This window comes from Lipophrys pholis, assembly GCF_963383615.2.
Source record: "Lipophrys pholis genome assembly, chromosome: 7".
Lineage (NCBI taxonomy): Eukaryota > Metazoa > Chordata > Actinopteri > Blenniiformes > Blenniidae > Lipophrys > Lipophrys pholis.
This window is the reverse complement of record NC_137638.1, coordinates 20,141,971-20,169,811: the sequence shown is the minus strand read 5'-3', so window position 1 is coordinate 20,169,811 and position 27,841 is coordinate 20,141,971. Positions and strand designations below refer to the sequence as shown.

General features: G+C 42.3%; 2 protein-coding genes across 3 annotated transcripts in view; one reads left to right on the top strand and one right to left on the bottom strand.

Moving 5' to 3' along the window:
- Positions 1-6,453: 6,453 nt before the first annotated feature.
- Positions 6,454-11,891, top strand: ccnh (cyclin H). Its single transcript, XM_080466677.1, has 10 exons — positions 6,454-6,617; positions 6,698-6,822; positions 6,908-7,030; positions 7,110-7,183; positions 8,242-8,455; positions 8,550-8,713; positions 8,890-8,960; positions 9,062-9,167; positions 11,232-11,295; positions 11,756-11,891. The coding sequence occupies exons 2-10, from the start codon at positions 6,706-6,708 to the stop codon at positions 11,780-11,782; spliced, it is 960 nt and encodes a 319-aa protein (XP_080322803.1). The 5' UTR covers positions 6,454-6,617; positions 6,698-6,705; the 3' UTR covers positions 11,783-11,891.
- The window catches only part of LOC308111685 (ras GTPase-activating protein 1-like), a 30,336-nt gene continuing 11,893 nt past the window's right edge, over positions 9,399-27,841 (bottom strand). The window contains exons 2-26 of one of the 2 annotated variants that reach the window (XM_080466674.1): positions 26,130-26,282; positions 25,004-25,139; positions 23,394-23,464; positions 21,851-21,968; positions 20,995-21,026; positions 20,332-20,384; positions 20,023-20,173; positions 19,850-19,928; positions 19,207-19,330; positions 18,934-19,090; positions 18,706-18,793; positions 17,461-17,541; positions 17,061-17,218; positions 16,892-16,968; positions 16,593-16,765; positions 16,340-16,499; positions 15,235-15,377; positions 14,952-15,067; positions 14,748-14,834; positions 14,098-14,165; positions 13,926-14,014; positions 13,734-13,811; positions 13,167-13,313; positions 12,986-13,065; positions 9,399-10,897 (exon numbers count right to left, since the gene is read on the bottom strand). In XM_080466674.1, coding sequence (XP_080322800.1) covers positions 10,849-10,897; positions 12,986-13,065; positions 13,167-13,313; positions 13,734-13,811; positions 13,926-14,014; positions 14,098-14,165; positions 14,748-14,834; positions 14,952-15,067; positions 15,235-15,377; positions 16,340-16,499; positions 16,593-16,765; positions 16,892-16,968; positions 17,061-17,218; positions 17,461-17,541; positions 18,706-18,793; positions 18,934-19,090; positions 19,207-19,330; positions 19,850-19,928; positions 20,023-20,173; positions 20,332-20,384; positions 20,995-21,026; positions 21,851-21,968; positions 23,394-23,464; positions 25,004-25,139; positions 26,130-26,282 — 2,668 coding nt within the window. In that variant the 3' untranslated portion in view covers positions 9,399-10,848. The remainder of the gene's footprint in view (positions 10,898-12,985; positions 13,066-13,166; positions 13,314-13,733; positions 13,812-13,925; positions 14,015-14,097; positions 14,166-14,747; positions 14,835-14,951; positions 15,068-15,234; positions 15,378-16,339; positions 16,500-16,592; positions 16,766-16,891; positions 16,969-17,060; positions 17,219-17,460; positions 17,542-18,705; positions 18,794-18,933; positions 19,091-19,206; positions 19,331-19,849; positions 19,929-20,022; positions 20,174-20,331; positions 20,385-20,994; positions 21,027-21,850; positions 21,969-23,393; positions 23,465-25,003; positions 25,140-26,129; positions 26,283-27,841) is intronic. The other variant, XM_080466675.1, reaches the window with a different exon arrangement.

Below are 27,841 nucleotides of genomic sequence, written 5' to 3'. Positions count from 1 at the left end.
GGGTATGTAAAGGAGATGCTTTTGGAGATTAAAAAAGGAGCAAATATGAAACAGCAGATTCTATTAACAGCAAATTAGCTTCTCTTTATATTACTCAGGTAAAGACCACAAGAGGGCAAATTTAAAACAGGGACACTACAGATTACATTGCATCTGTGAATACAAATTATTATTATTATTATTATTATTATTATTATTATTATTATTATTATTATTATTATTATTATTATTATTATTATTATTATCAAGTAAAGACTAAACAATTATCCGCTTCACATGTTATCTATTGACATCAGTATAATGTAGATTTGAATGTGAAAAATAGAAAAAAACCCAGAATGTATTACAGGAAACAACCAGATAAAAATCTTATAATAACAGTAATCATTACATTTCACTGAGATATTTCCCATCGTCATTCTTCGGTGGAAACAAAACGTAACCGAACAAGGATCCAAATCAGCATTTTACGTCAGTGTGTTTTTCTGGAAAAGTTCAACCGCACCTTCATGACATCTCCAGGATTAAACGCATGCCGTTTGTGCGGCACACAGAGTGCTTTGGAAATATTCATGTCCTTTAAACGTCACATTTGTCAGAGATAATGTAGACCGGCGACTAATGGCTGATCTACCTGACAGGGCTTTTTGTTGAAGTCCACAGGAAGTCCACAGGACGCCTTCGCTGCTCTCCAGCAGGGATTGATGCACTCATAAGGAAGCTCTCTAACAAAAGGGATGGCAGCAATTAGGAAAACAAAAGACGGGAGGGGTGCCAGATCATGGTAGGAGCACTTCAACATCTAGACTTTGTCAATTAGAGACGCCAACAAAAAAGTGTGCGGAAACATCGCCGGGATCACCTAATATTTTCCACAATTCCCTTTATGTTCCTGCTGTATTTATAGAGGAAAATAAAATAGTGAACGTTAATGAAAGATGACACGAATAGTATTTACCTGAGAATAAATCTATTTGTGTGTATGATCATTCTAGTTTTTATAGAAGGATTCGATAGAAGGCTATTTCATCTTTTTCCAATTATATTTGGTTTCGGTTCTGACATGAATACAAACAACAAACCAAAAATGGACGTCGGGTTTAATTTGAAATTACACAATCAAACATGGCCTATCAAGAAAATAAAAAAAAAATAAAAAAGAAGAAGAGAGAAACAGCTTATATATGCATGCACCGCTTCAATTATATCCTGTTGAAATTTCCAAAGCTCTATTTGAAGGCTTATTTGGGCCGATTTGCTGTGTCTCAGGGTTCGTTCTGACAGGCGCCAGCAGCAGAAGGTCAGCCATTCACCTGTAAGTTCACAATTTACCCTCCCTAATTTCTGCTGTCCTTCAGGTGCAGCCTGCCAACCCTGTTTTGCATTTTAATGCAGACAACCTGATTATTAAATCTTTGAGGGGTTTTTTTTGGGGGTTTTTTTATTCCTCCTTTTTTTTTTGTCTGAAATAAATGGTTTGGGTTGCTGGGCAACCCGACTTGATCAAACACTGCTTCCCTCCCCCCCAATTTGAGCCTCATAATTCTTCATCTATATTCAGACACTGTGTTCTTAATTAGATTAAGATGCATAACCCTTCACTGCCGGCAACTTCACGCCGATAAACACCCACCGTGTATACGGCTACGTTCACAAAGCTTTAAACACCCATTAAAGATGGAGATGTAACTTAGAAGGAGCCGATTTGGCCGGCGTCGGAATTTAAAATGCAATTACTAAATGTTGCAAAGGAGTGTGCATTCATTTTGAGTATTATATTTAATAAACAATGGGTTGTTGTTTTTTTTTTGTTAAGATTCAAACGGAATAATTGTCCTTTAAATTAAAAAAGAAATTTCATTCATTTTATTTTGGGGGTTTTTTTTGACACAAAATTTAAGAATTAAAAAAAAAAAAAAAACACAGACTGCAGCCCATCATGTTCAAATACACAAGCAACACTCCAGCTTTTTGAGAATAGGTCAGACATTATTGTATCTGGACAACATTTCACCCAAATGGCCTGGCTATTTTGGAAGGGTGAGGACATTACCTGCTGATATAAAAGGGTCATTTAGAGGACTTGTTGGAGCCCTGTAGTATAAGGGATTGGATTTTCAGCAGAATGACTTCACCCATAGCATCACTCTACCTGTCCTCCTCCACGTTTCCCTTCCCAAAACTAAAGGTGCTCAGAATGATGGAGCATGATGTGTTTTTCACTCCCCGGTGATTTAAATCCCGGCTGCCATTTACAAATGAGCCTGGGAGACTTTGTTTTCTAAATAAAGCATTTAAATCTGAAGTCGCCGAGGCAAGAAAATCAGAAACATTCTCGCAACTGTGTGCATTTGTCTTCAAGGTAAAGTTCAAATGGGTCATCAAATTTGATCCAATTCTCGACGGTATGACTGTGGAGGAAGGAGCTGTATGCATATGGCAAACCAAGGACAGCTGAATTTGCTGTAAAGAGCATGCCAGCTTTGCTCTCCCTAGAGCTATGGCTTTGATTGAATACTGAATTGAGTTGAAATGTCACAAATCTCCACCAGTATGCTGGAAATGAAAATTGGCCTTGGGGTTTTAAGGTTCCCATTAAGGGTGTGCTTAACACATTCTGTTAAGTGTGGATGGAGTGCTTTGAAAATACAACACAATTACGTGCACTCAGGAGAAAAAAAAAAAGCATCCCTAAAAAAAAAAAAAAAAAAAAGAAAATTCCTTGATGCTGAGTAAGTCTCACTGATGAAATGCAAGACATTTCAGAAGCGGGGCCTCGATGGGAGTGGAATGAGGAAAAAGTCGAGGAGGCTCCAGAGTCCAAATCAAAACCTGCCAAAATACGGTCAAAGCCGAAGCAATTATCATGTGGCTGGTGCCAAAGAGCCTGGTTAAAGGTTACATTTTCCTGCTGAACGTTGTTGATTTAGGCTCAGAGAGGAACTCAAAAAAAAAAAAAGAAAAAGAAAAGAAAAAGTTGAAATCCAGCTGAAATTGAAGCATCAAAGCATGTTTGTTTGACATGAATGTAAAAGTGGCTTCTGTCAACCAATTCTTTTGTACAAACCGAGAAGATTTATTGTCAAATTAGAGTATATGATACCTTCCGCAATGCCTTGTTTGATTGAAAATAATAGACTCTCCCCCTTGTATCAGCAATCCCTCTCAGCCTGGTAATGCCTGTCTTGCTCCGAATGCGCTGATTTGATACAGCCGCACTCCTTCCTATTCACCCCTCATCTCTCAGGTAGCTGTATTTTCAGGAAACAGGAAAATGACTATCCCGGCTGCTTAGTATTCACGGCACGTAAAGTGGGTCTGTGTTCCTCATTTAGTTCTGTACTGTACAGCTGGGGAGCTGTCCAGCACGCAGCGGCGGTATGCAAATGAGCCTGGATTTGAATGGAGATGGAGGTAGACACAAAGCTCAATTAGAGACAGAGAGAAAAAGAGACGGTGGGGGAGCGTTGAGTGTCTGGAGGGGAGGGGGATGGGGAAGAAGGAAAAAAAAAAAAAAGCCTTGGCTGCTTAATGCCAACCTGAGGAAAACCAGTGTACGGACACATTCAAACACAAAAGGCGCACACAGATGTGAATGCACTTAAATAGGCAGACACATTTCTAAATTCTTCAGACAGGCAGCTGATCTCTGAGGGGGGCTCAGACGGCTCAGTCCTGTGATGCGTTTCAGTCACACCAATCACACTGAGAATATCCCACATCATCCATATCACACATATCAAAAAGAAAAAAACTAAACAAAAAACAAAAGAGGCAGCATGCAGGCACAGGTAGCACCTCCTCTTTTCCTCTTTTCTGTAAAGCGGCGCGCGGCCCTCCAATGCCAAAAGAAAGAAAGAAAGAGAAGTATGAGGGAGTTGGCAGCCATTTTGTTCCTGGATGTCAGGATGCCCGTATGTATCACCTGACCCGGCGCCTGCGTGAGTGTCCTTGGAGGAGCCTCTGACATCAGCACTGCCACTTCCGGTTGCCATGGCAACCTCGGTACCAAAGGAGGCGGGGGGGACTCAGGGGTCGTTTGCATGGGATGGAGCGTGGAAAATTAATATGCGGCTTTGAGGAAGCTTTAATCAGGATTTAATTGGTGGTGTGTGAAGCTGAAATGAAGCGACCTGAGCTGCACGAGAGCCCGAGCAGAGAGAGAGAGAGAGAGAGAGAGAGAGAAAAGAGAACGACCCAACAAATTAAGCGAGCTCATTGGTCAAAAGAAATCGCTCGCATCAATGTCAAGGTCATTTCCGAGCTGCTTCCTCTCGTAGAATAAAGTACAACTTCATCAATGCGATGGTGGAAAGGTGGGCCGTAAAGTCAGGATTATCCTCCTCCAGCCTCTCCGCCTCCTCCCCCTCTTCAGCGTTATCGCCATCATGAATAGTTTACAAAGCTGTGTACAGCCAAGGTGACGCTCACACACGGCGGCGACTGGCCTGGATTTCAGCCGACTTTGTGTCCATGAATTGCAATCATTTCAACATGCTGGGAAAGGTTTTCACATGCAGCCGAAGCACAACAGACAGAAGTGCAGGGCTGACTGTGCGGGAGGATGACACTAACCTGATCTGGGAGGCTCAAGGATCATTCAACTGATCTGGCAACGCCACAAAAATCACTGCAAGTCTGATTTCCCATAAAACACTGGCTGTCAGATCTTATAGGGAGAGCCTTTACTCACAGGGACACACATGCACATCCTAGAATCCCCTCTCCCTCTTGATCTGGTTTACTCACACGACGCTCAAGTTTTATCGGGACCTCAAACAGCACGTTCCCTCTCATTCTAACATATACTTATACATATTGCACAACATCGCATTATAAGATGGCACAAGAACCACAAATTAGTAAACCTTTAACGCCATGACAGGACGGAAGTAGCACAAAGTAAGTTTGACCACACAACAGCAGCAAATACTGTAAAGGAATTGATTTATGTATAGAGGAATCAAATCACGCTTTCTTTAACTATCCTACAAAAGGTGAAAGTGATGCCACTTGTTAAAAATCCAGTGCAAAGACACCAAGTACAACTTAACCAACAATGACGCACCTGTAGCTAAAGCTGAAGAATTATTAGGATGAACTCTCTCATGGGGATCTATTGGTGGAAGTGTACAAATAGAAGACGAAAAGAGAGAGAGAGAGAGAGACGGAGCGTCTTATTGCTGCGTCACTTATGAAACCACCAAGTATTTCCTCTGCAAAATAAAGAAAGTGATGCAGACACAAAGTCTCATTACAGACAAAAAAAATAAAAACTCCAAAAAAGTAGAGCACAATAACGCGAGTCACAAAGGCTAAAATAAGTCGTCACGCAGTGCTGAGCGGTGCAGGCGGAAAGGTATCAATCGTGACAATACACACACACGCGCGCGCGCGCACCCGTTGGCTGCCAATGCGTGCGATCGGAGCGCGCGCACGTGTTCACATATAGTAAACGTTGCAACGGTCTCATCAATAATGCATCCTGCACTTCATGTTTATGCAATTCACAGGGCAAGACCGAGCGAGGGACACCAGCAGCCAGCGCACAGCCTCTCACAGACACAGCTCAAATAAAAGTTACAATCTTTACCGCGTGCATGACCACAGATTAGGATTATATTTAGAAAAATAAAAATAAAAAACAGTCCTCAACACATACCTGTTAAAGCATTATTTCTTTGATTCTGGTTTATGCAGGCTTGAAGGGCTTCATGATAACACCGCACTAAGGAAATAAAACTGTAGCTGCGGTGATATGCAAATTAGCGGCTCCCCCTGAATGCAGGAGCATTTATTATTCATAAATTACTCATGTTTATGCAAATGACGGTATACGGAAACACGGGTGGGGGTTGAGCGGCTCTGTCTAAACACACTGTGTGATTCAATTTCTGCTGCGCACGTCCCATCCACAGTGATCCAAATCCGACCAGCAGCACTGTCTCAAAAACAGATGTGTTTGTAAATTCATCCAGGTGGGTTTGGGCTGGGAAATGATAAAAAAAGAAAAAAGAAAAAGAAAAGAAACATCAGATGCATGAATACTCACAGGTTTTTCAGGCCCACCTGAAGCAAGGTATATCATTTTATGAGGTCTTCCAAGCACCTCAAGTAGCATTTTTGACAGCACCTGCAAAATACAAAATTTAAAAAAAAATGACATTATGATGTTTAAATGGAGTGTTCTGGTATTTTTTTCTAATTGACGGTGACGGATGAATACAAATCCACTTAAACCAACACCCCAAGTGTCCTACGATGACCCTGAAGTTACAACACACACACACACACACACACACACACACACACACACACACACACACACACACACACACACACACACACACACACACACACACACACACACACACACACACGTGTCTGGGTTTTTTGTTGCGCCTCACTTTCTATTTTACGGTAAGGGCGCATACGTCTTTGACAGGAGACGGCAGACTGTATCGTGACGTCATACTGCAGCGACGAGTCTATAGTGTTTTCATTCTCTCGTTTTCTTTAATAAACGTATGTTTTTCTTAAGCATTTTGGAAAAGCCTTCACGTTATATTGGCAACGGATATCCGCTTCGGCTCTAAACCTCGGTCGTGAATGGAAAGGTTTGTACACAGTATCCGGTATTTGACGGCACTGCGCCTCACTATTTGTGCTTTAATCTGTGTTCACTTTGGTTCTGCAGAATCTGACATGTTCCACAACAGCTCCCAGAAGAAATACTGGATATTCGACAGTGAGGATGAAGTGGAGAAGAACAGATACGAAGCCAACACGAAGTTTCGTATCAAGGCCAAAGAAAGTGGGAAAGTAAGTAAAGTTGCGTTCATGATCTACGAGCTGGTGATGGTCATCGTGTGAGAGTTTATTCTTCACCTCGTCTCCTCTGAACCAGCCCGGGGTGAGTGAGTCCATCTTCCTGGAGCGACGTGAAGAAGACGTCTTGTTCAGACACTATGAGAGGAGACTGCTGGACTTCTGCAACGCTTTCAAGCCTGTGATGCCCAAGTCTGTGGTGGTATGTTCATTTGAGCCTCTGCTTCACCTTCTTCTCGGTGGTCACACTCAGCTGAGCGCCATGTGGGTCACTTCCACAGGGCACGGCAGCCATGTACTTCAGGAGGTTCTACGTGAACAACTCTATCATGGAGTACCACCCCAGGATCATCATGTGAGTACTGCTGATGGGATAAGCTGGACAAGTCGCCAGTAACATCACAGACACAACCACACACTCCCATTCACACCCAGGGGCAATTCAGGGTCACCAACGACCCTCACATACATGTTTTGGGACTGTGGCAGGAAACCAGAGGAAATCCACGCGCACACACACACGGGTAGAACATGCAAACTCCACACAGACATTTTAACCAAGATCTTCTTGCGTGCGGCCTGATCTGAGTTGATATGGGTTCCGAAGTTTGCTGTGCCTTGGTCTGCATGTAACAGTGTTTACAGTTTATTATCCCTCCGTCTTTTATTCTGACTTAATCCAAGTTAATGGTGCAGCGAACTGAAGTCCATCACACGATAAACACAGAACTATGGACAAGCACTGACCCCATATTTCTACCTCTGGGCAATCAGCAATGAACGGAGCCTAAACATGTCCCTCGTCTTTAGGCCAAACGTGGCCAATAGTTTGGTTTGAATAATTAGAGCCCTAAAATGTTGAAAATGTTTCTTTTGGTCCAAAATTTAACAAGTCATAGCTTAACAAAACTGTGTAAATCCATTATTTTAGAAGCTTAAAAAAAATCTATTACTGCCCAACAATTCTGGTAAATTCAAAAGTTCAATAGTAATGACTTCTAGAACTTTGACTTTTTTAAGCAACATCAATTTTTACAGAGCAAGACCCCTTTTTAAGCATCTGTATGTCAAAAAGAAAAAGATACAAGGTTCAACATTTGCACACTCGGTTTTGGGTTGATTAATATTACTCGGATAAAATATTTCTGTTCCATGTGATCAATTGTGTGAAGTTTAACCATTTCTCATGTTTCATACATGTGATGCGTCATGGATATTGCTTCCAGCATATTTATGTTCTAATCACATAGGTGACACTCCCGCGATTTGCAAAGTTGAAATGAAATTAATATGAGCTTGTTAATCATCACTAAATGTTTCATATTGGAATAAACAAAACGGGCCTGATTTATTTAATATTGTTGGCTGATCATTCACCGTGTCCCCACCACCGGTTTCCCCTGCTCGCTCCAGGCTGACGTGTGCCTACCTGTCCTGCAAAGTGGAGGAGTTCAACGTGTCCAGCACTCAGTTTGTGGGGAACCTCCTGCAGGAGTCGCCCGCGGGGCAGGAGCGGGTTCTGGAGCAGATCCTGGAGTTTGAGCTGCTCCTCATCCAGCAGCTCAACTTTCACCTGGTGGTGCACAACCCTTACAGACCCATGGAGGGTCTGCTCATCGACCTGAAGGTGCGTGTTCTCCCGAGGAGCTTTTGTATGGAAAGAAATCGTGAACACAAACTGTCCCAACCCTCCCTCTTAAATCCCCCCCCCCCAAATACAGACCAGATACCCCACACTGGAGAGCCCGGAGTCACTGAGGAAGAGTGCCGACGACTTTCTGACCCAGTCGGCCATGACGGATGCAGGGTTGCTTTTTTCCCCCTCCCAGATCGCTCTAACGGCGATTCTGAACAGCGCCTCCAGAGCCGGCCTCAGCATGGAGAGGTGGGTCATAAGCTGTCAAGACTAAAAATGTAAAACCTCTGCGAATAAAGTTTCTCATCCGCTTTAATTTCTCTGGTAAACCAGAAACAGTATTCGGGTTTTTAGAGGAACACAAAGAATTGTATAATAAACATAACATTTCTCAGAATAACATTGTTTTGATCTTCTGCGCCCAGCTATCTGACCGAATGTTTGGGACTGAGAGAAGATAAGGAGACTCTTTCAAAGATGTATGACGCGATGAGACGTGAGTCACCTGCAGCTCCCAGTCTCCGGCCACTAGATGGTGCTGCTGAGCTCCCTGGCAGCTCGTGTTTGGGCTCTCACTCATGGATGTTTTTCATGCAGGAATGAAAACTCTGCTGAAGAGATACGAGCTTCCCAAGGCAGAAGAAGTGAACGTGTATAAGCAGAGGCTGGAGAGGATCCATGCCGAGTTCAACACGTCGAGCAGGTGAGATCAAATGAACGAAAGCAAAATGTGTGAAATTCCACGTTTTCATATGAAAATTTAGAATGTGTGTCATCGTGAAGCAAGTATAACAAAACAAAAAGAAAAAAGCCTAAAAACCATAAACAAATTATATAAATATCTATTTGTGATTTTGGTTTCCGAGTGTAAATCTTCAGCTCTCGAGGCTCAAAGATGCCGTTTCCACCCACAAGCAAGAGATTCAAGTCCGGGTCCCGTTGTCATATGTAGTAACAGCTTTATTTTCGCCAGGTTGTCGTATCTAAGATGCAAAAGGTTCAAGGTATCAGGTAGAAAAATAAGAAGGAACACATTATCATCAGTCGTATGAAATACAGAAAGGAAGTACAACTGGACGCCACATCGCCACCGGAGAGGAGACTGGTAGGCTTCATTCGCTGCCGCTCGTCTGTGGCCAGTTGTCTTGTTAACACTTGGTGAGGTCCGTGGTATCTTAAGTGCAACTACAGTAAACAGTTTGGTAAACTCTCGAGCGATGACAGGCACAGATTCAGACTTTTGCAGCTGCTTGAATCATCAGGAGGCACACGAGGGCCAAACCCTTATGACTGACGAAGGTGATCAAATCTGTGCATGGCATGACTTCTCGGGGGTGGGGTGGGGGGGGGGTCAGTGGATCTACATGGGAACAGTCGGTGCGGACGTGCGCTGAGAGCGAGAGAGCAAAGACGGACTGCAAAATGCGTGAAAGCTTTCAGTTTACATCCAAAAAGGCATTGAGGGAGTTCAGGTGACGGTTGGTCGAGCAGCATATATTATGTAGGCCCACACACTAGAAGAAGGATCCCCTCAGGGTTAACATGCACAGGACAGGTTACAGAGTTCTCCTACAAACTCTTACACTAGCTTTCAGCTACTTCATACACAAACACGGTTTATTCCTATACAAGCCTAAGTGTATCATATCAACAAACAAAAGCAGCATTTAAAACAAAATACCCATCCCCCGAAAATAAAACAAGTGGTTCCCGTGCTGCATGGAAGTTTTTTTTGTTTTTGTACACAAAGACGGTGGAAGTTCTCAATGGTTTTGGAGGAAGAGCTTATCATAAGATCAGGTCGAGAGGGAGGTGAGTAGAAAGGGAGTTAAGGCTCGTGTCGTCTTGGAAAGAGGTGCTATGTTTAAAATTCCCTGATGACAGCAGAAAACGCTACGTCAATGCTTTGGATGGCCTCCCCCTCTGATGTCACTGCCAAGTTCTGTCGCCCCGAGAAAGCGGTGGCCAGCCAGGGCGTCCCGTTCTGTCCCGGCGCCACCAGCCGCAATGACCTTCCTGCAGTTGACTGCGTCTCGCACGTCCCGGAGGTCCCGGTGCGACGAGGCTTCCGGGTAAAGGTCAACACACCGTCTGAAGCGTTTTGGAAAGGGCTTTGGAAGGACTGTATGCAGCAAAATGTTTGTTTTTGTTTGTTTTGTTTGTAGAGGACAGCCGTATTGCATTTGTACCGCCAGGAATCCAGGCCACACGCTTAAAAGTACAAACTCACATCAGTCCTCGGGTTGTGCGCCGCACGGGAAGAGGCCTCACGCTTTGGCTGGCAGGCTGGCCGTGCGATCTGACTACAGCACTTTTGATTCTCGGGCGCAAATCCGTGAAAAAAAAAACCAAACAAACAAAAAAAAAAAAACTACAACAAACCCTCACATTACCTGGATGGCAGCAGCCAGTGACATGATGGTGCACTCTGTCCTGTAAGATAAAGCGCACAGGTTTGTGAAAGGCGGCGTGACGACGAGTCACGCACTAGTCTAGATGACGACACGAGGGGTTCAAGATGAGGCGGCACAGGACTCTACGTCTACGGATGGTGATCGTTATGGACACTAAGATGCAGCAACACCACCTACATGAGTGAGGACAATGGTCGGGGGTGGGTGGGGGGAGTTCTGTTGCATTGACACCGGGGGGAGATGAGTTCACCAACAGCTGCAGCTTTCAAACGCCAAGTCGTGACTCACAATCGCATCTGCCAAACTAATTTTACACTCAGCTGCTCATAAGTGAAATGATTTCTGCATTGCAGCAAACGGAAGCGGGGATACGAAGACGACGACCATGTGGCTAAAGAAGCACGAATGATGGAAGAAGTTAGTTCTTTTCTTCTTGTTTTGTTTTTTTTACCCCCCCCCCCATATCAGCTTCTGGCCAACTTTGTCGTTTCTTTTCAAGGTCCAGTATGTAAGATTGAAGGAAAGCCACTATAGTCACTCCTTTTTGAGTTTTCACAGAAGTTTCCAGAAGCTTCAACCGTGGCGTGATTGTTAGTTTTTTTTTTTTTTAAATGTTGTCTGTCTAATTCATTTGGTTTATACCCCATTTGTTCTTCGCTTGCTTGTTTTGCGTCTCTTATTCGGAGTAGAATTGATTTATGGAAAAGCACGTGGCCTCTGTGATGTTTAAAGGCTGACGTGTCAGTGTGTTCCATATTGGAAGCTTTACCAACACATCTCACTAAACCGGATGGAGAAATTACGGCCTGAAACAATATTACATGTTGGACCTTTTTAAGCATTCCTCCTAAATCACAACCTTTCTGTTTTATTTCAGGAATGGACTGATGAAGATCTGATATGAGGGAGATACAATTCTGATGACTTTCTGCCGCGGTATGACAGGAACGCCATACAGCAGCCAGTTACTGGATTGCCTTTTGGTCTACTTTGATAATAAACGATATTTTCTTACATGTTTCCCTGTTCATTGAAAACACGACTCCTCGCCAAAAGTCACATGATACTGCCTCCAGACATTTCTTTGTCGGGACAATGAATGACTCCATAATCTACTTTACAAAAAAACAGTTTAATAAGTGCATGCATGTCCGATACAGTCTGTACTATTCCAAAAAAAAAAAAAACAACCCCAAAACAAACAAAGAAATTACTGCTGTAAACACTTTCATTTTACTTGGTTTCTGTGATTATGTGTCTGGCATTTTTGGGGGAGTTTCAAAACAAGCCTTTAACCAAATAATCAAAGAAAAAACAAAGCTGATACACAACTGAAGGGGAACAAATTCAGCTCATCTCACTTATATACTCATGATTCCAGCAAGAGAATTTATTCATATAAAATAACCATATTCTTTCCTGAAAGACTGTTCCAATCTAGGAAATAAAGAAAGGAGGAAAAAAAAAGAAAAGAAAAGAACAAACGGACATAAAATGCTTGTTTCGGCACTTTGCAGATATTGTCATAACCTTAAAATAAATCAGTCGCTAATTACAGTATAAAAAGCATCTCGCTCATAATCCAGTTACCAGTAAAGGGGGCCTGAGAGAACTCGCTTCTTCATGTCAGTTTTCTCACGGAGCAGGAAGGGTGGATACACTTTGGCAACTTGTGCTCTCAAAACACGCCGCGGGTACAAAGAATCCTTTTGAAATCTTTAATATTTGGCCCTCGTGATGAAAGGGATTGAAATGTACCCGAGTCAGAATTCATGAACACAGTTTATAACGGGGGGGAGGGGGAGGGGTTTCTTGTGCATACAGCTGTCAGTCACTATTTGTGTTTTCTTATAAAGTACTGCGTTTCTTGTACACAGCTGCTGTTGTTGCATAGCTCTCTTGTTGGTGAACAAGACAATATGGCAGGTGGGTGGTGGGATGGGGCGGGACTGTCGGAGGAACACATGATGGAGGGGTGGCGGATGGGTTGCCATGGTGATGAAGGCAGAGCATGCTAGGTCTCCTCTGGGCTGCACTCCGGCGCAGGGATGGAGGGATGTGAGGGGAGGAGGAGGAAGAGGCGGAGGGGCGGGGGTTGCAGTACTACCTGTTGCTGTTGGACATGGCGTATTGAGTCTGCTTCTGCTGGAGCAGCTCTGTGATGGCCAGCAGCTTTTTCAACACGTGCTGCAGGGAGAAGAAAGAAAAACCCCCAAAACAAACCAGAGTGAATCCCGGCGCCTGAGAACATGAACGGAGCCGAGCTGTACCGTGGTCGGGGGTCTGACCTGCTGCGCGCCTCTCTCGTTGCTCAGCGTCCGGAGCTCGTCCGAGTGTGTGGCGCAGAGCTCGTGCAGCGCAGCCAGGTCTCGGGACAGGTCCCTCGACAGGTCCGTCCTAAAGTGCTCTGTGGCTTCGGGGAGGTCGGGGACGTTCTGGAAACAAACGGCGAGGCGCCGCATTAGTGCAGGGATCCAGTATTTTCTTTGTCAATCGTTCAGAAACAAATTGGAAGACGAGTAAAGACAAAATCCGTCAAATAGACAAAGTCAGACTCTTAATCTTTGTTTAGTGATGGTCTTCCAACATTTAAAATAATCACCAGCTATTGTGCTCTGAAGATCACCAAAAACATTTACGGGTGTTCGCCAACTAGAGGTTTTTACTTTGAACTTGTATTTAAATGAGATAAATATCCGTTGTACCACGAGTTCTCAACAAGATTTTCAGTCTTGGAAACGGAATAACCTCAGGCCTGACATCCAATCTACATTTTCCTCTGAATTAACTAGAAGATTCTAAAATATCATAAATATCTGTGATTCCTTTTTGTGCCACTCAGTCCAGCGACTCACCCCCAACTCATCCAGGAACATGATCATCCGATGTTTGTTGTTTTTGATGAAAGGGTTTACTCCCTCCATGTAGGGTTCCTGTTGGAGCACAGAGGCACAGATACTGGGATCGCTCTTCAAAACAAACCAATAAAAACAACAAAAAAAACAAAACAAAGCGTACTACTGTCCGGACCAAAGAGCCTTTCATACCTTGGCACCAAATTCAACCAGGTTGGCCAGATTCTGCACCGATTTGGCCACCAGTGTGAGCGTCCGGCTCGCTGTTGATGATGGAGGGTCTGCAAAGAGAAACGGAGGATTGGGACTCCTTCAATATGACACACGGGGCAGAGTCGGAGTGGCGCGTGTGACTGACGCTCACCTGCAATGATGTTGAACATTCGGGGGTTGAGGATGGCAGGACAGATCAGCCTGAGAAAGACAAAGCCGCTAGAAAAACAAAAATAGAGGGAAGGAAGATATGAACGATAATATCCAGATCATTAAAAAGGATTTCAGGATTAGTGCTTTTAAATTCCTCTTATATTTACTATTTCTGAAAATGTTTATTCTGTCACATCAGACATTTTGTCATGTCATTTTTGAATTTTCTGAAAAGCACCGATACAAATGTCTTTTTTTTTTTTTCATCTTTTTCTCAGATTTTATTTGTAGAAATGCCTGGAAATGTGCAAAGATAAAGATTTTCATGATTAATAAAATACATAAAGAATCAAAAGCAAAATCCTAAGTGGAACAAAAAAAATAAGACGAGTATAAAATTGTAAGAAAAAAGACTAAATTAAAACTTTAAAACTAAGAATCCTAATTGATGTGATTGTTAATAAGAGAATTAAAAGAAGGTTTCTTGAATGAAATTGAGTTTTTTTTTTAAAGTAAAAAAAAAAAAAAAAAAAGTCTAATAAAGCAACCCAGAGTTCTTCAGTGTCAGCAGGGTTCTGCAGGAGAACAGCGAAAGAAAAATACAGTTTCTTTTAATATCAACATTAAAAGAGAAGGAGGTGTGTGTACCTTACAACCCTCGTCCTCATGGTGGTGTTGGTGGACCACTTCTGCTGCACAGACTTCTGCAGACAACCGTAGATGAACCTCAACGTCCTGTGAGGGTCAAAGACACGGTTTGGATTGTTGTGGGGTTTCTGTTTGAGCTGCCACGTACAGATTAGGAACCAAACAAAGGAACCAAACTAAAACTGTGTGTGCGCGGTAGCTCACGGTGGTAAAATCTCTGCGGCCATGAAGATCTTCTCCACCAGCTCCGACAGGATGTTGAGGAGATGAGCCAGGTTCAGGTTCACGTCCTCGTTCTTCTCCAGTTTGGAAGGGTTCAGCTTCAAACCAAAGAAACGTGTGAGGATGAATTCTGTTGTTAAATGTGTTGGTGGCATCATTTCATTTGATCCTATGGAGACGGAGTGATTCGTCTCAGCGGGTGTCTTGCACTCGGCACATTTAAAAAAATATTCATCTGGACACCGAGGCTCCTCCGGGTCGCTACCTCGCAAGACTGTTTGCTCTCCATGATTTTGAGGATGGTGTCTTTGAGGGCGTGGTGGACGAAGGGCGTGGCCGTGGCCTTCATGTACTGCTCCATCAGGGTGCTGGCCAGCGTGGTCGCTCTGAACAGCGTGGTGGCTTCATCTGCCATCGGAGCACAAACACACAGATTAATCCAAATGTCCGGGCACAGGGTGTGTGTAGTGTCAGATTAATCACAATAATCAGTCAGTAATAAGTCATTCTGTTATATATGATCGACAGGGCGAGTAATAAGATGCGTGGGGGTTTATTTTTTTCCCTTCAAATAAAGTGTCTTCAGCTGATCTAATCTCATCTCCATCACGTTTGGAGTCAGTTAAACAAAAAACTGTCAGTACTGTTGTTATTCATGTACAAAGTGAGGTGATAGTAGACCTCAAAAAAATGTTGAGTAAATCTCTAATTTCAATTTTTGCAACACTGAAAAATAAAGATAAAGGCAAGTATTGATCAAAAACACTAAATTTATAGCAGAGCAATTATATAACCACTACTAGGACCTGGAAGAAGAAGAATCTGTACATAATTCATTACTGAACAAAAAAAAATTAATTATAGCTCTTATTTTATTTTTGCAGAACAAAAAAAAAAGATTTATCATGCCAGATTTCAGTATTTAATATTGTTATCCAGTGAGGCTAACCTGGAATATTTTCACTCAAGAAATACCTTGAAATAAGATCATTTCAGAGCTTTAAGAGCCATGTGACATAATAAACCTACTTATGCTGAATCGGTGATTTTTAATGTAGCTTATTTTCACTATATAGTGAAACTTGAGTCTCTTTAAAAGTGCTGATAAACAAAATGATTAAACATTCCAATGGATCAATGGATTTAATAGTAAAAGTACCTTAAAACTGCAGTATACTATGTACAGTTAGAGTATGATATACCTTTTCTAGGCATGCATTAAAAGATTAAATTAATAAATGTTTTGCATAATAAACAACTACAACTAGAGGACGAGGAACTCCGTGATTACTACTCATCACGTGACCCGTTAACCGAAGCAGGATCGTTGTTGGCCACTGATGTGTTGACGGGCTCTCTGGGCTTCTTACCTTCCATGTTAATCTCTCTGTCGTTGAGCGTTCGCAGCAGGGGGGCTTCGACCTTCTCGTGTCTGAAGATCCGCAGGAGGAGGCTCGCCAGTAAGGTGCGGTCCTGACCACACACGTGGGCCAGGGCGTAGATGACGTGAAACTCCTTCTGCAGGATCATCTGCGGAGGACGCGCCAGACATCATTCGGAGTCAATGAGGGAGCAGACAGTTACGGACCGATGCAATCAAAAGCACTTTGAAGGGAATCAGACCTCCTTGAATTCGCTGTACTCCTCCTCGGGCATGATCTTCTCCATCGAGTAGCGGGCACGTACGCGCAAGGAGCCCGGCTCGATGCCCTTCAGAGGGACGTGGGAGCTGAGAGGGAACCACTCATCAATCATCTGGCCCTTCTGCAGACGGTTTAGCTGGCAACGCATGAACACTGCGCCGCAGAGAGGAGGGGGTGTCCACGACGTCGGAGAGAAGAGATACAACAAATTAGACAGAAGTGAGAGTAATGTCGAGTCTGGGACACACATTTTCCTCAAAGTTTCAGAGATGTACTCACAGATGTCACTTTCTTTGCTCTTTTTCGTTTTGTTGCTCAAACTGATTTCGAATCGGTTGATTTCACTCGACAGGTCACTGAAAATAACCCCACCGGGGATTTAAAAGATTGTAAAGCGGGAAGAGTAAGGCGAATGGAAGTGCGGAGAAGACTAACACGGCAAACTCACTCAAAGATGAACTCCTCGGTGAAGACGGGGTTTTGCCCCTCCCTCGGGTGCGTTTTGGCAACCTGGACACTGTTCAGGTAGATGTTGCAGTACGGGTTGGTGAAATACTTCACCGGCAGCTTGTGGGCCTCCTCGACGTAGAGGACGAGGCTGCTCACCTGACAAAACACCCACAAACTAATAATCAATCCTCCTGTCCGACACGGTGACATCGATTGTCGCCACCGATGTCTGCAAGGTGTGCGTGCTCGTAGGACCCAATAGTTCATCGACATTATGCGTTCTTCTCTGATCATTTTATCCCCCGGCACACAAGAATAAACTGCATCTTCGTTTGAAGGACTAAAATGATACCCAGTGGTACTAAATTCTGACTTTGCATCTGCTGACGGACACATACCTGTCTGAGCCTCTTGTTGGAAGTGGGCTGAGTGGTTTTCCTTAAGTTACTGCAGAACGTCTGAAGGCATTTCATCCAGTCCTGCAAACACAGAGCAAGGTGAGAAGCAGTGGAGAGACGCTGCTCATGCGCTCTCTGCTCATGCCGTTTTATCCTTTAAAAAAAAAAAAAGAAGTGACTCGTCGTCACTCCAGAGGTCCTGACTGCTCCTCTATTAAAGCATCCTCCATCAAAACTCTGGTCCCAGATAAACTAAGGGTCGGATTATTTTTCGGCTAAAGCAGTTTTGACTCCAGCAGGTGTCGTTCACCATGTTTACTCTCAATTCTAATAAATGATTCTTAAATATATTCTGGCGTTTGCATTGCTCCACATGATTGTTTCCAACGTAGCCTCGATAGGTAGAGATATTTTAAATTATAGTAAAAACCCTAAAGAGACGCCTTGTGATGGTGTTTTTGCTGTTTTTATGATATCATCACACAAAATAGCCACAAAAAAAAGATAAATATCAGTTAAAGTTTAATAAAAAATTTAGTCTTGCAAAACATTTCTTTATATTTCATAACTATTTCTGTGTGGCTTTCAATTGATTCATCGAAATGTGTTTTCTATATGGGTTTACCTTCAGCTCGCAGTAAAACAGCTGAAGGATTGTTTGAAAGAGTTTATTCATTGATCCTTGTGTCTTCTTCTTGTGTGTTTAAAGATAAAGGCTTGAAAACGCCTGAACTCCTCTTAGGAGTCATTCAGAATATTTTTTTTACTTGAGACTGGACACCATCAGCGAGGCAACACCACCACCATGAGGTCATAGCAGATGTTACAAGATAAACGCTCTGCAGGTCTCGTGGACCCGTCATCATCAATACTGTGTATTTATACATTCAATTCCAACTGCCGGTGCTGTGTCACTTCACACGGGGTTTTTTTGTTCCACTCTCTTACTATCAGGATGCCATTCTCTGTTTTCATCAATGGTTTGACATGCATCTTTAGATGGTGTAAGATAAAAACTAAATCAGGACTCCTAAACAAGACAAATATGAGGAAAACGAGGCAGACTGAAAAAAAATGTATTAAAAAAAAAAATGCACGTTCAGACTTTCTTTGTAGCACTCATTCCTCAAGGGGAGAGAGGGTTTCTTTTTGTGGACTTAGCATCAGCAGAAAACCCATGTGCACCTGCTTCTACCGGAATAAAACAAAAGACAAAAAAAACAAGTAGTGGTCTTTTTTTATTACCTGCGCCTGTTCTGGAGCGTCTCCCGCAAAGTAGAATATGTACTGTTCCTCACTAAAGTGCTGGACAACAATTTGGAAACAGTTTGGCCTGGAGGAATTAAACAGAGGGGAGGACAACAAAACATTTTAAATGACTTTGTGTCCCAGGTGATAACTCTATGTGTTGTGTACAAGCTGCATATTGTTCATCGTATTGTTTAGGTCCATCGTAACGGTCGGACGTCTCACCTGCCAAACAGACTGTCATGCACACCGTACACCGAGCACACGCTTAGGTCGATCAGCCCTTTGGGTTTGGTGGCTCTCTTTTCGCTTTCAAAATAGATGAGTTGTGCGTCGTTGCCCTCCAGGATGAAGTAAAGGTTCTTCCATCGTTTGCCTTTGCCTGCAGTCGGAAAAACAATCGAAGTTCACATCCTGACAGCCCGAAGGGCAAAAACCCAAACCATGACAACATTGTTTCTGTTATGACAAAGTAGTTCCAGTGGTAATGAAAAGTACCTTTATTGAACCAGAGGTAGCCTTTCTTGACAATGTTTTTGTAGAAAGCATCTTTTGTTTTCCGTCTGATAGTATTGTAAATTTCTCTCCCATCCACTGTGTCCGTAAGCACTTGTTCCTGGTGCTACAATGTAAACAAATAAGAAACAGAAGCCATCACATAAACACGACGGAAAAACACAAACTCTTTACAAACAGCCAGTTCACATGGCATTATGGAAGCAAGTGCTTTGTTCTGTACTCAATGAAAAAACACGACGGTCTAAATTTTGATTTTTTTGATCATTTTGATCTAAATTTGTTCTCTTTATTGCTTCCGGAGAAATCTCTTTAATATCTCAGTTGAGTCAAAGTGTGATGAAGATTGAATTAAAGTGGTGAAATAAAGAAACATTTACAGCGGTTGAAGCCAATACATATTTACCATATATTCAAAATCTTTTATTATTATTATTACTTAAAAATCTCAACAGCTGCTAGCAATGATATCTTTTGTGAAAAACCAAAGAAAGTCCAGCAGTTTTGAGGTTCATCTCCCCAAATGGTTAAAGCAATGGATTTTCTGCAATACTTCCTTCCCCGTTATAATCCGAGTCACATACATTCACATGGCCAGTAATGCTGTTGTAAACATTGTGCCTACCTGCACTGAGACGGGCTCCTTCAGGTTGTAGCCCTCAACGATCTGCTCGTTCTTGTAATGGTCAATGATGTCATCAACACTGCAAGCAAGATCAGTTTTTGCAAATTGCAATAAAAATCCACAACATTTAACAGGCATTTCTTTGATGTTTTCTCTCGCCATAGGAGACGTACCTGTTGTAGTACCTCCCCCCCATTGTGTACTGATTGTTGGGGGTGGGGGAGATCTTAAACCTTTGGATGTTTTCATTGGTGCGAAAAAAGAGGGAATAGTCCCCAGGTGTGTTGTCTGACGGCCGGACTAGAAAACTGCACACCTGGCCAACTACGACAGCAGCGGGAATCGGAGAGAAATGGAGAGAAGCGGGTTTCTGATCAAAATGGACTTTGATGTGCACAACGCATTGCTGACAAAGAGAATCCATGATAATGTCGCCAATGAATAATAACTTGGGCCTAATGAAAGGAGAAGAGAAATGGTACCTGTCATCAGGAGGTTGTAGGCCTCTTGCTTTGTGATCTTCCCGTGATACCAGCTATAGAAGATCCGACATGAACAACAGTCAAAAAAAATAATAAAAAAATACTGAATGAAGCTGATGCTGCGAGAACATTTTCCTATACTGAAATCTTTCAAAGAAAAAAAGTCAGCAAAGGACATTCATCAGAGTAAGATGTCAATACAGTGAATTACTACTGTATACAAACACATCAAAAGAAAAAGAATATAAACGTGAGCACAATTTCATTTGTGTTTGTCACACTTGGAAGTTTACCGTCGCTGAAGGACATAGTAAGTAGGAGAAAACCGTGACTCATAAAGTAAGCAACACATCGTCATGCTGCTTCGCTTGTTAAAAGCGAGAAATTAAAACATCGCTCATATCCTCAGGACAAACGCATAACAGGCTGTGTGTGCAATAAACAATAAGCGTCAACCAGCAGGTCGGATGTCGCACGTGTTGCAATCAAGCAAAAATGAAGCAACCGTTTTCCCGTTAAAGTTCAACAGGTTGTGGGATCTGTGTCAGTGATGAAACTTTTCTTCGTACGACAGTCGCCTATAATAATCTGTTGTGAAATTTTCAATATCGATTCTCAAAAAAAAAAAAAAAAAAAAGGCCGGATCTGTGCAAAACAACTTACACTTTTCCCTCATGTGGATCCTCCTCCCGGCCCTGCAAAATATCACAAAGAAATATCTGTCAATGCACCAACTACTACAGTCTCTGAGGTGGCCATGGGCTCTTCTGGTGTATAATTACAGGCAATGTGACCAAATTGTAGGTTGGAGGCGGTTGCTACTACCACACTGTATTGTGAGCCGCATGTGGCCCTTTGACTGCTCATGAAATGAATCCAATGGATACTAGTGTTTATATTGCATGCTATACAATTATTATGAATTGTGTTTGTTGCCAGTCCTTGATCCACTTTCATTGTGTTGAGATTACAGTTTGAGTCACTTTAATCACTTAAAACATACAAACATGTAACATAGAGCTTTTTGTTAAGGAATGCATTATAAGAAATAAACAATATGTAATCATATTGAGGAGAAGTTATGCCTCCATGGGGCCCGCTTGGCTAAATGAATTGCCCACCCCTGCAGTAGTGCCTTTACCAGGTGCGGGCAACTGGCAGCAAATAAGAGAAATATTTTCCATGTCACTCGCAAGGTAATTTACACAAACCTGTACATTACTGGTTTCACTGACGATGAAGGAAAATACACAAATTCAACCAGATTCAAAGTCAGAAGACTGTAATTGTGTGATTACAGAACCTGTTTTGAAGATAAAATCATGACGGTGTACATGTTGTTCTAATCTAATTAAATTCAGCAACATGAAGTTGAGTCTTTACATCAAATTAAGACCATCAATTAATGAAGTGACCCACACTTCTGCAGGTCTGATGTTTGTTGCATCAGTCAAACATCATTCAAAGGATTCCTGGAGAGATCACAGGTGACAGTTGTTCCTTGTTGTGCACGACTCACCACTTCCTCCACCAGGTCCTCCACAATGAGCCCCTGCTCCTCCGTTCGGACGTTGGTCACCCACATCCAGCCATCGTCCAGTTCATTGTGAACAATAAACATGTCCCCTTTCAGGAAACTGCAGATACAGTCAGTCCAAATCGTTGTTAGATAAACAGTCTCCCTGATCACTGCCTATCTCAACAGCTTTTTCAAATAGTAGCACAAGCATTGAAGTTTGCACAGATGCTTTTAACCACTCCAGTTCAGAAGAAGAAAGATTGGGGGAGATTTGTCACAATAGCTGCCAACAATGACTTTTCCACTAGAAAGAAATTTAATTGGTCAGCTTACGTGATCTTGACGTTTGTCAAGTTTTCTGGTGTTTTTCTTTTGCTGTAAGTTTGTGTTACTTGTTATATCAAAAGTGTTTTACTTTTTCTACAGTTTTTCTTAACTTCTGTTTCTTTAGCTTGTATTCACATGGGTTCTCGCTGCTTCAGTAATTTTCTTTTTCTTCTACTTTTAGCTTGTTATTGCTTCTTTCGGCAAATAGAATTTCTACACTTGCTAAATTTGACTTTTTCCATATTTACATCACTTAAATTGTCCTGAAAAGCAAAATCTTGTGTCCAAATACTAATAATTTTTATGAAGCTCTTTGAAATTATTAAGATAAAGCACATAGGAGAAGATAAAACAATAAACGGTTTAAAAAACAAAACAAAAAAAAACCTCTACAGATCAAAAGTGACTGATATCAACAGGTAGGCTGGTCCAAAGCCTCAATGATTAAAATGAGAGCATCTGCTGGTCTACCATCTTTTTCCATATCCCCCTTGGCATTCATCATTTGTTTAAAGGCTTTAAAAGACCAGCCAAGTAAGGTGGTTCAATGCCGCTTAGGAGTTTGTTGGTGAGCAAAGCGGTAACTGGTAATCCAAGGGGTCATATTTCTATATCTATCAGTCAGAATCATTTTGATGCTTTTTCCCACCTCCCTGCTGCACCACACTCAAGATACTAATCACCTTCTCCATGATAGCTTGGGTTCTGCAAAGTGTACAAGCATGCACCATCTATTCGCTGTGGATTCTGATTCTGAAGCAGCACCAGCAGGTGTCTCCTGTGGCACACAGCCTCGGAGGTAAACGTTGCATGACTATCTATTCAGTTAAGCCCGTGGCTTGCTGGCAGGCTCAGCATTGAGGTTGACTTCAGACACATGTTCATCAGATTTAGGAAATCGGGGATAGCTGGGATCATCAGTAAGTGTGCCTACTGCAGCTTAAGGACAGGAACAAGACCGTTTTTCAATAACAAGTCAGATGATGCGCTTTCCAGGCTGCTGCACCAGGCCACCAAATCAAAGGAAAACCAGGCTGCTCTGCGTGAGCAATTTGGGCAAAAACTATTATTTTTCTAAGCCTCTGACGTCATCGATGCTCTTCTGTATCTGAAGCATTACGGCTCCTATTAATAGAAGTACTTTTTAGGAAAGCACCTCTTTGAATATGAGGGTCCAGTTGTATGAATGTGAGACAAATACATTCAATTTGCTTACCTGATCTCATCAGTATCTGGCACTTTGGTGTATGGAAGTATGGCCCGGACTCTCCTCCTGTCTTCTACAGGCTGTGGAAACACCAAGAATAAAGACGGTATTTTTAGCCTTGACCCGCCAGACTCACATTCATGTTAAATGCCTCAATTATTTCTACAGAATCAAGAATTCTACTACAATCCCCACAGGGAGCGCTCACACCCGGTTAAAAAACATAATTAGCATTAGCCAGAGCTTTAAACAGCTCTGATACCGCCTGAAGGCAAAGGGAGGGGAATAAAAGGAAAAGGAAAGATCTTACGATACTCCCTCGTTCAATGAGCAACTGGCTGAGGAGAGGAATCCAGATTGAATTCGAGTTATCTGAAAAATTGCACGTTTTCACACACCTTTCAACCCCGGCACATTTGATCAGATCAAAAGAACTTCTGTGAGTTCTTTTTTTCAGGAAATGAGGTTTCATTATGCACACATTACTACTGATTGTCACATTTTGTATGCTTTTAGTGTGTATTAAGAAAAAAGCGTGAAATTCTGACAGATCTCAAAGAAAGACTTTTTCCTCTTCAGCCTCAAAGGAGCACAGACTTTTAAAGCCACTCAATGTTGGTGATCCATACTAAATAACCAAGCTGTATCAAATATGACTATAAATGCTTCTAATTTGTTTTGCTTGTTAGGTTTATTCAATACGGATCAATTCTGGCTCACGTGACATCTTTTGCCGACTTTCGTATGATTAGTTTCGTATGATGTTGGTAGAGCGGGTCGTCTTTCATTCGGAGGGTTTTAGGTTCAATCACCTATCTGTCCATATGTTGACGTGTCCTTGAGCAAGACACTAAACTCAACCCTAAACTGTTCCCAATGAATGGACGGGGCACCTTGCATGGCAGTTGCCTCCATTGGTGTGTGAATGGGTAAATGTGACGAAGCTTTGGGAGCTGTTGAATCTATGGAAAAAAGCGCTTAGATATATGAACCCAATGGACCCGAAAGTATCAGTTCATTCACTGTCACACAAGACGAAAAGGGTTCAAAATACAGTAGAGAATAATATAGTCAATAAATGCTACAGTTTACTGTGAATTCAGCCTCCCCTTCACTTGTTATATTACAATCTCATATTCACTGTTCACAGTAAATAAATTATTTTTTACTGAATGAGCCACACAGAGTATCTCATAATAGGTGAGAATGACGTTTCAAAAATGTTTGCAATTGCATGTAGTGATAAAATCAAGTATTTAGATGGTCGACATTGATATTGAGCTTAGTTCGCTCCCATTTTTATTCATCACAGCGGAGATGTTTTTACACCTTTATTGCAGATTCCCTGTAGTTAAACTGACTGTACATCATTTCAAACAGGGCTGACGACATACAATAAAAAGCCTATTCCAGTTTTTCATATCTTCGCTAACATTTCAGGAATATTGTGTTGAAATTGTCATTTTGCTGAACTGATTAATTACTAAGAAAACAAATGTAATCGATGGCATTTTTTGGCTTAAGTGGGCCGTCTGACTACATTCTCAACACAATATATTTGAACAGGATTGGAAATGTTGCGGTGCCCGCTGGACACTCCAGTCTGGAGTCAGACTCACCTCAGGAGGCGCCACTGGTGAAAGCAGTTTCTCTCCTTTTAAGAGGCAAGACACGTAGCTGTAGTAACCAATCAGGTCTGATAGAGAGGAGAACCGCCGCCCCCCGATGTAGTAGTCCCCACACATGGCGATTATCCTGTTGGAAACAAAACGCAGACAATAAACAGCCAAAGCACTTTTTGATACGAAATCTTCACTGAGCGGTGAAAATAAATGTGTCATTCAATTTGGTGAAAATATCTGGATGCGTGCATGTTTTTTTCCATATCTGCAATTGAAAAACGGCTTATAGAAGACTAAAGATTGGTATTGCAACCCTTCAATCTGAGAGAAATGGTTAATGTCTATCAAAAGAGGATGTCAGACAGTGACAGAGATAGAAAGAAGACAAGCAATCCATTACAGACCCACAAATCCGAAGACTATATCTGAAAAGTGAATGGATCTAATTGGGGGTTCATCACTGCCTTCATGTAAAAATCTGAGGTTATCTTCCTTTGTAAATGATGATTAACTTGTTTGTTAATGAATGCCATTGTAATACTTCCACTCCTCAACTTCTCATATTAAGTGAGCTTCTGTATGCAAACCCTCTGCAGTACAGGGTGGCGCATACTTTGACCTGGATTTAAGAGAAGCTCTTCCCCTTTAATGTGTGATCTGCACTGTTAATATAACCTCATACACGAATGCAACTATATATCATTGAAGGGGAGGACACATTGTAATGCTTAATCTGCCTGGTTTTATTGACTGTACGGTTGTAAAATAAAGTGCTGCTGCTACACAAGTGTGCTGTCCTTTTCCTTTTGCACCAGGTCCACCCACACACACCGCGTCGAACAACACGACTGACACACGTGCACACAGTCCGTGTGTGAAATAGATCAAATTCTGTACTTGGTCCGAAAGAATGTGACCCAAATAGTCTAAAGCGGTTTGAAGAAGCTAAACGTTGAACACCAACTGAGAACACTAGCTGGTGTCTGTGGCGTTTTTAAGTTTCTACCTAAATGGTAACGCACTTAAATTCCTTAAGTCATTTACAACACGGCCACCTTGATGTGACTGGACAAGAATACAGCCTGTGTCAGCTGATGGGGTCTGATTATCCCTGAAATCATACCTGAAGTGGTTGACCACATTGGTCATACTGAGGAACGATAGGACAAAGGAACCGGGCCGGCGGTCACTCTCCCTGATGAGGTAGCTGCCAGGAGTCCGAGCCTGGCGCAGACGCTCCTCAGCGATGGTTCGGTCTAGCTTGCCATGGTACCACCTGAGAAAAGACGAGACAATAACAATTTACAAAGTCCATACAGTTTCAGGATGCAGAGAAATGTACAGTCTGGAAATGGTGAAATTGCAGTGAGTCCTGTAATATTTCAACGCTGCATAATTAAAATAAGTAAATTAAGGAGAGAAGTTCAGAAATTATATAATGAACGCACTATAAGTTTACAGTGAAAGACCAACTTGAGGCCTCAATAAGTGCTGGTGCCTCAAACTTTTTACAAAACCAACGTCAAAAGGGACGGCACAGGAAAGTAAATCTTTTCTTTTCGCCTTTCCGCCACTCTAGCTCAGCCTCGCTTTTTGAATTAAACACGAGGCTGAGGAACAACACTGGTTAAAATTTCAGCAGGTGAGGCTGTACTTGACAGGGCCTTTCCAGCTGGGGTAAAAAATTAACATGCTTCTTTTTCCAAATTGAGGCCACTGGTGCTTCTGAGAACAGGGGGGCAGTGACTTGAAAAAACATCCAGTTGGTAAGAGGATGAATGAGGTGCTGCAGTAGCTCTTTTCACAGGACACCTAAATGGCTCCCATCTGGTTTGGGGGAAGTGCAGGTCTCTACTTGTAAAGAAAACGTGATGGAGTCCGCTATCAGGCAGTAAGCTGGAGAAAGCCTCCTGAAGAGGGGCGAAAGAGTGTCCATGAAGGAGGCTTTTGGGGGGGGGGGGGGGTTCGACGATAAGAGAATTGAAGAGGGCAATTGAGAGCAGTTTGAGAGTTGAGCCAAGCAGGCCTGAAGGAGCTGGGGAAGGTGGGGCATGTAATACTGACGGGGGATCAAGCAGTTCAGATGGAAAGTGGAGGACGCGTGTCAGAAAGTCTCAACATCATCCTGCAAAGAGCCTGGCTTCAAACTAATGTGCACCATGCAATTTAGGTGGCCTCATGACCAAGCAAATTACATTAAAAAGCCAAAAGAAATTAAACAGAAACTCTTCTTACACTAATCTTGGATCGCGCACCATTCTTCAGGATGAAACAACCTGGCAAAAGCAGTATTTTCAAAGGCTGAACCGTGTTAAGTTTCACCACAACACAGCCTAAAAGAAACATGAGGGTCAGTGTTTCCATCACCCTAAACCTTCCTCAGCAGATCGAGCCAGATCTGAAAGTGTGAGAGAGGACAGGCATGACGGAGCATCGATTAGAACTGACAGGAACATACTACATGATAATAAAGAGCTCTTTTTTTTTTCCCCCTGTGTCATATTTCTGGACTTTCAAACCAGAATCTGATGCAAGCAGGGAGCAGAAAATGAAGTTAAACACTGGTTTAGTCATTTTCGCCATTAACACAGCTGGTTTTTGTTCCAACAAGACTGTGGCTTAGTTGACTGTGATAACTTTTTCAATACTAGCTTATGTATCTTATTTATATTCAGGTTCTCTGTTGCTTTTTATTTCTTAGTAAAATGTTTGAAAAAAAAAGAAGTTTTATTTACTTGTGGGCGAAAACCCAGAGGACACAGATGAACTAAGTTTTTTAATAATGTTTTTTATTTAACAAACTTGAAATGGGCTATAGGGGATATCATAATATAT

What these genes read in the sequence shown, in the direction of transcription:
- ccnh (XM_080466677.1), top strand. Translation starts at nt 6,706, where the DNA reads ATGTTCCACAACAGCTCCCAGAAGAAATACTGGATATTCGACAGTGAG. An exon ending in TGATGCCCAAGTCTGTGGTG is followed by an intron (nt 7,031 to 7,109) that starts GTATGTTCATTT and finishes TCACTTCCACAG; the next exon opens with GGCACGGCAGCCATGTACTT. An exon ending in TACCACCCCAGGATCATCAT is followed by an intron (nt 7,184 to 8,241) that starts GTGAGTACTGCT and finishes TGCTCGCTCCAG; the next exon opens with GCTGACGTGTGCCTACCTGT.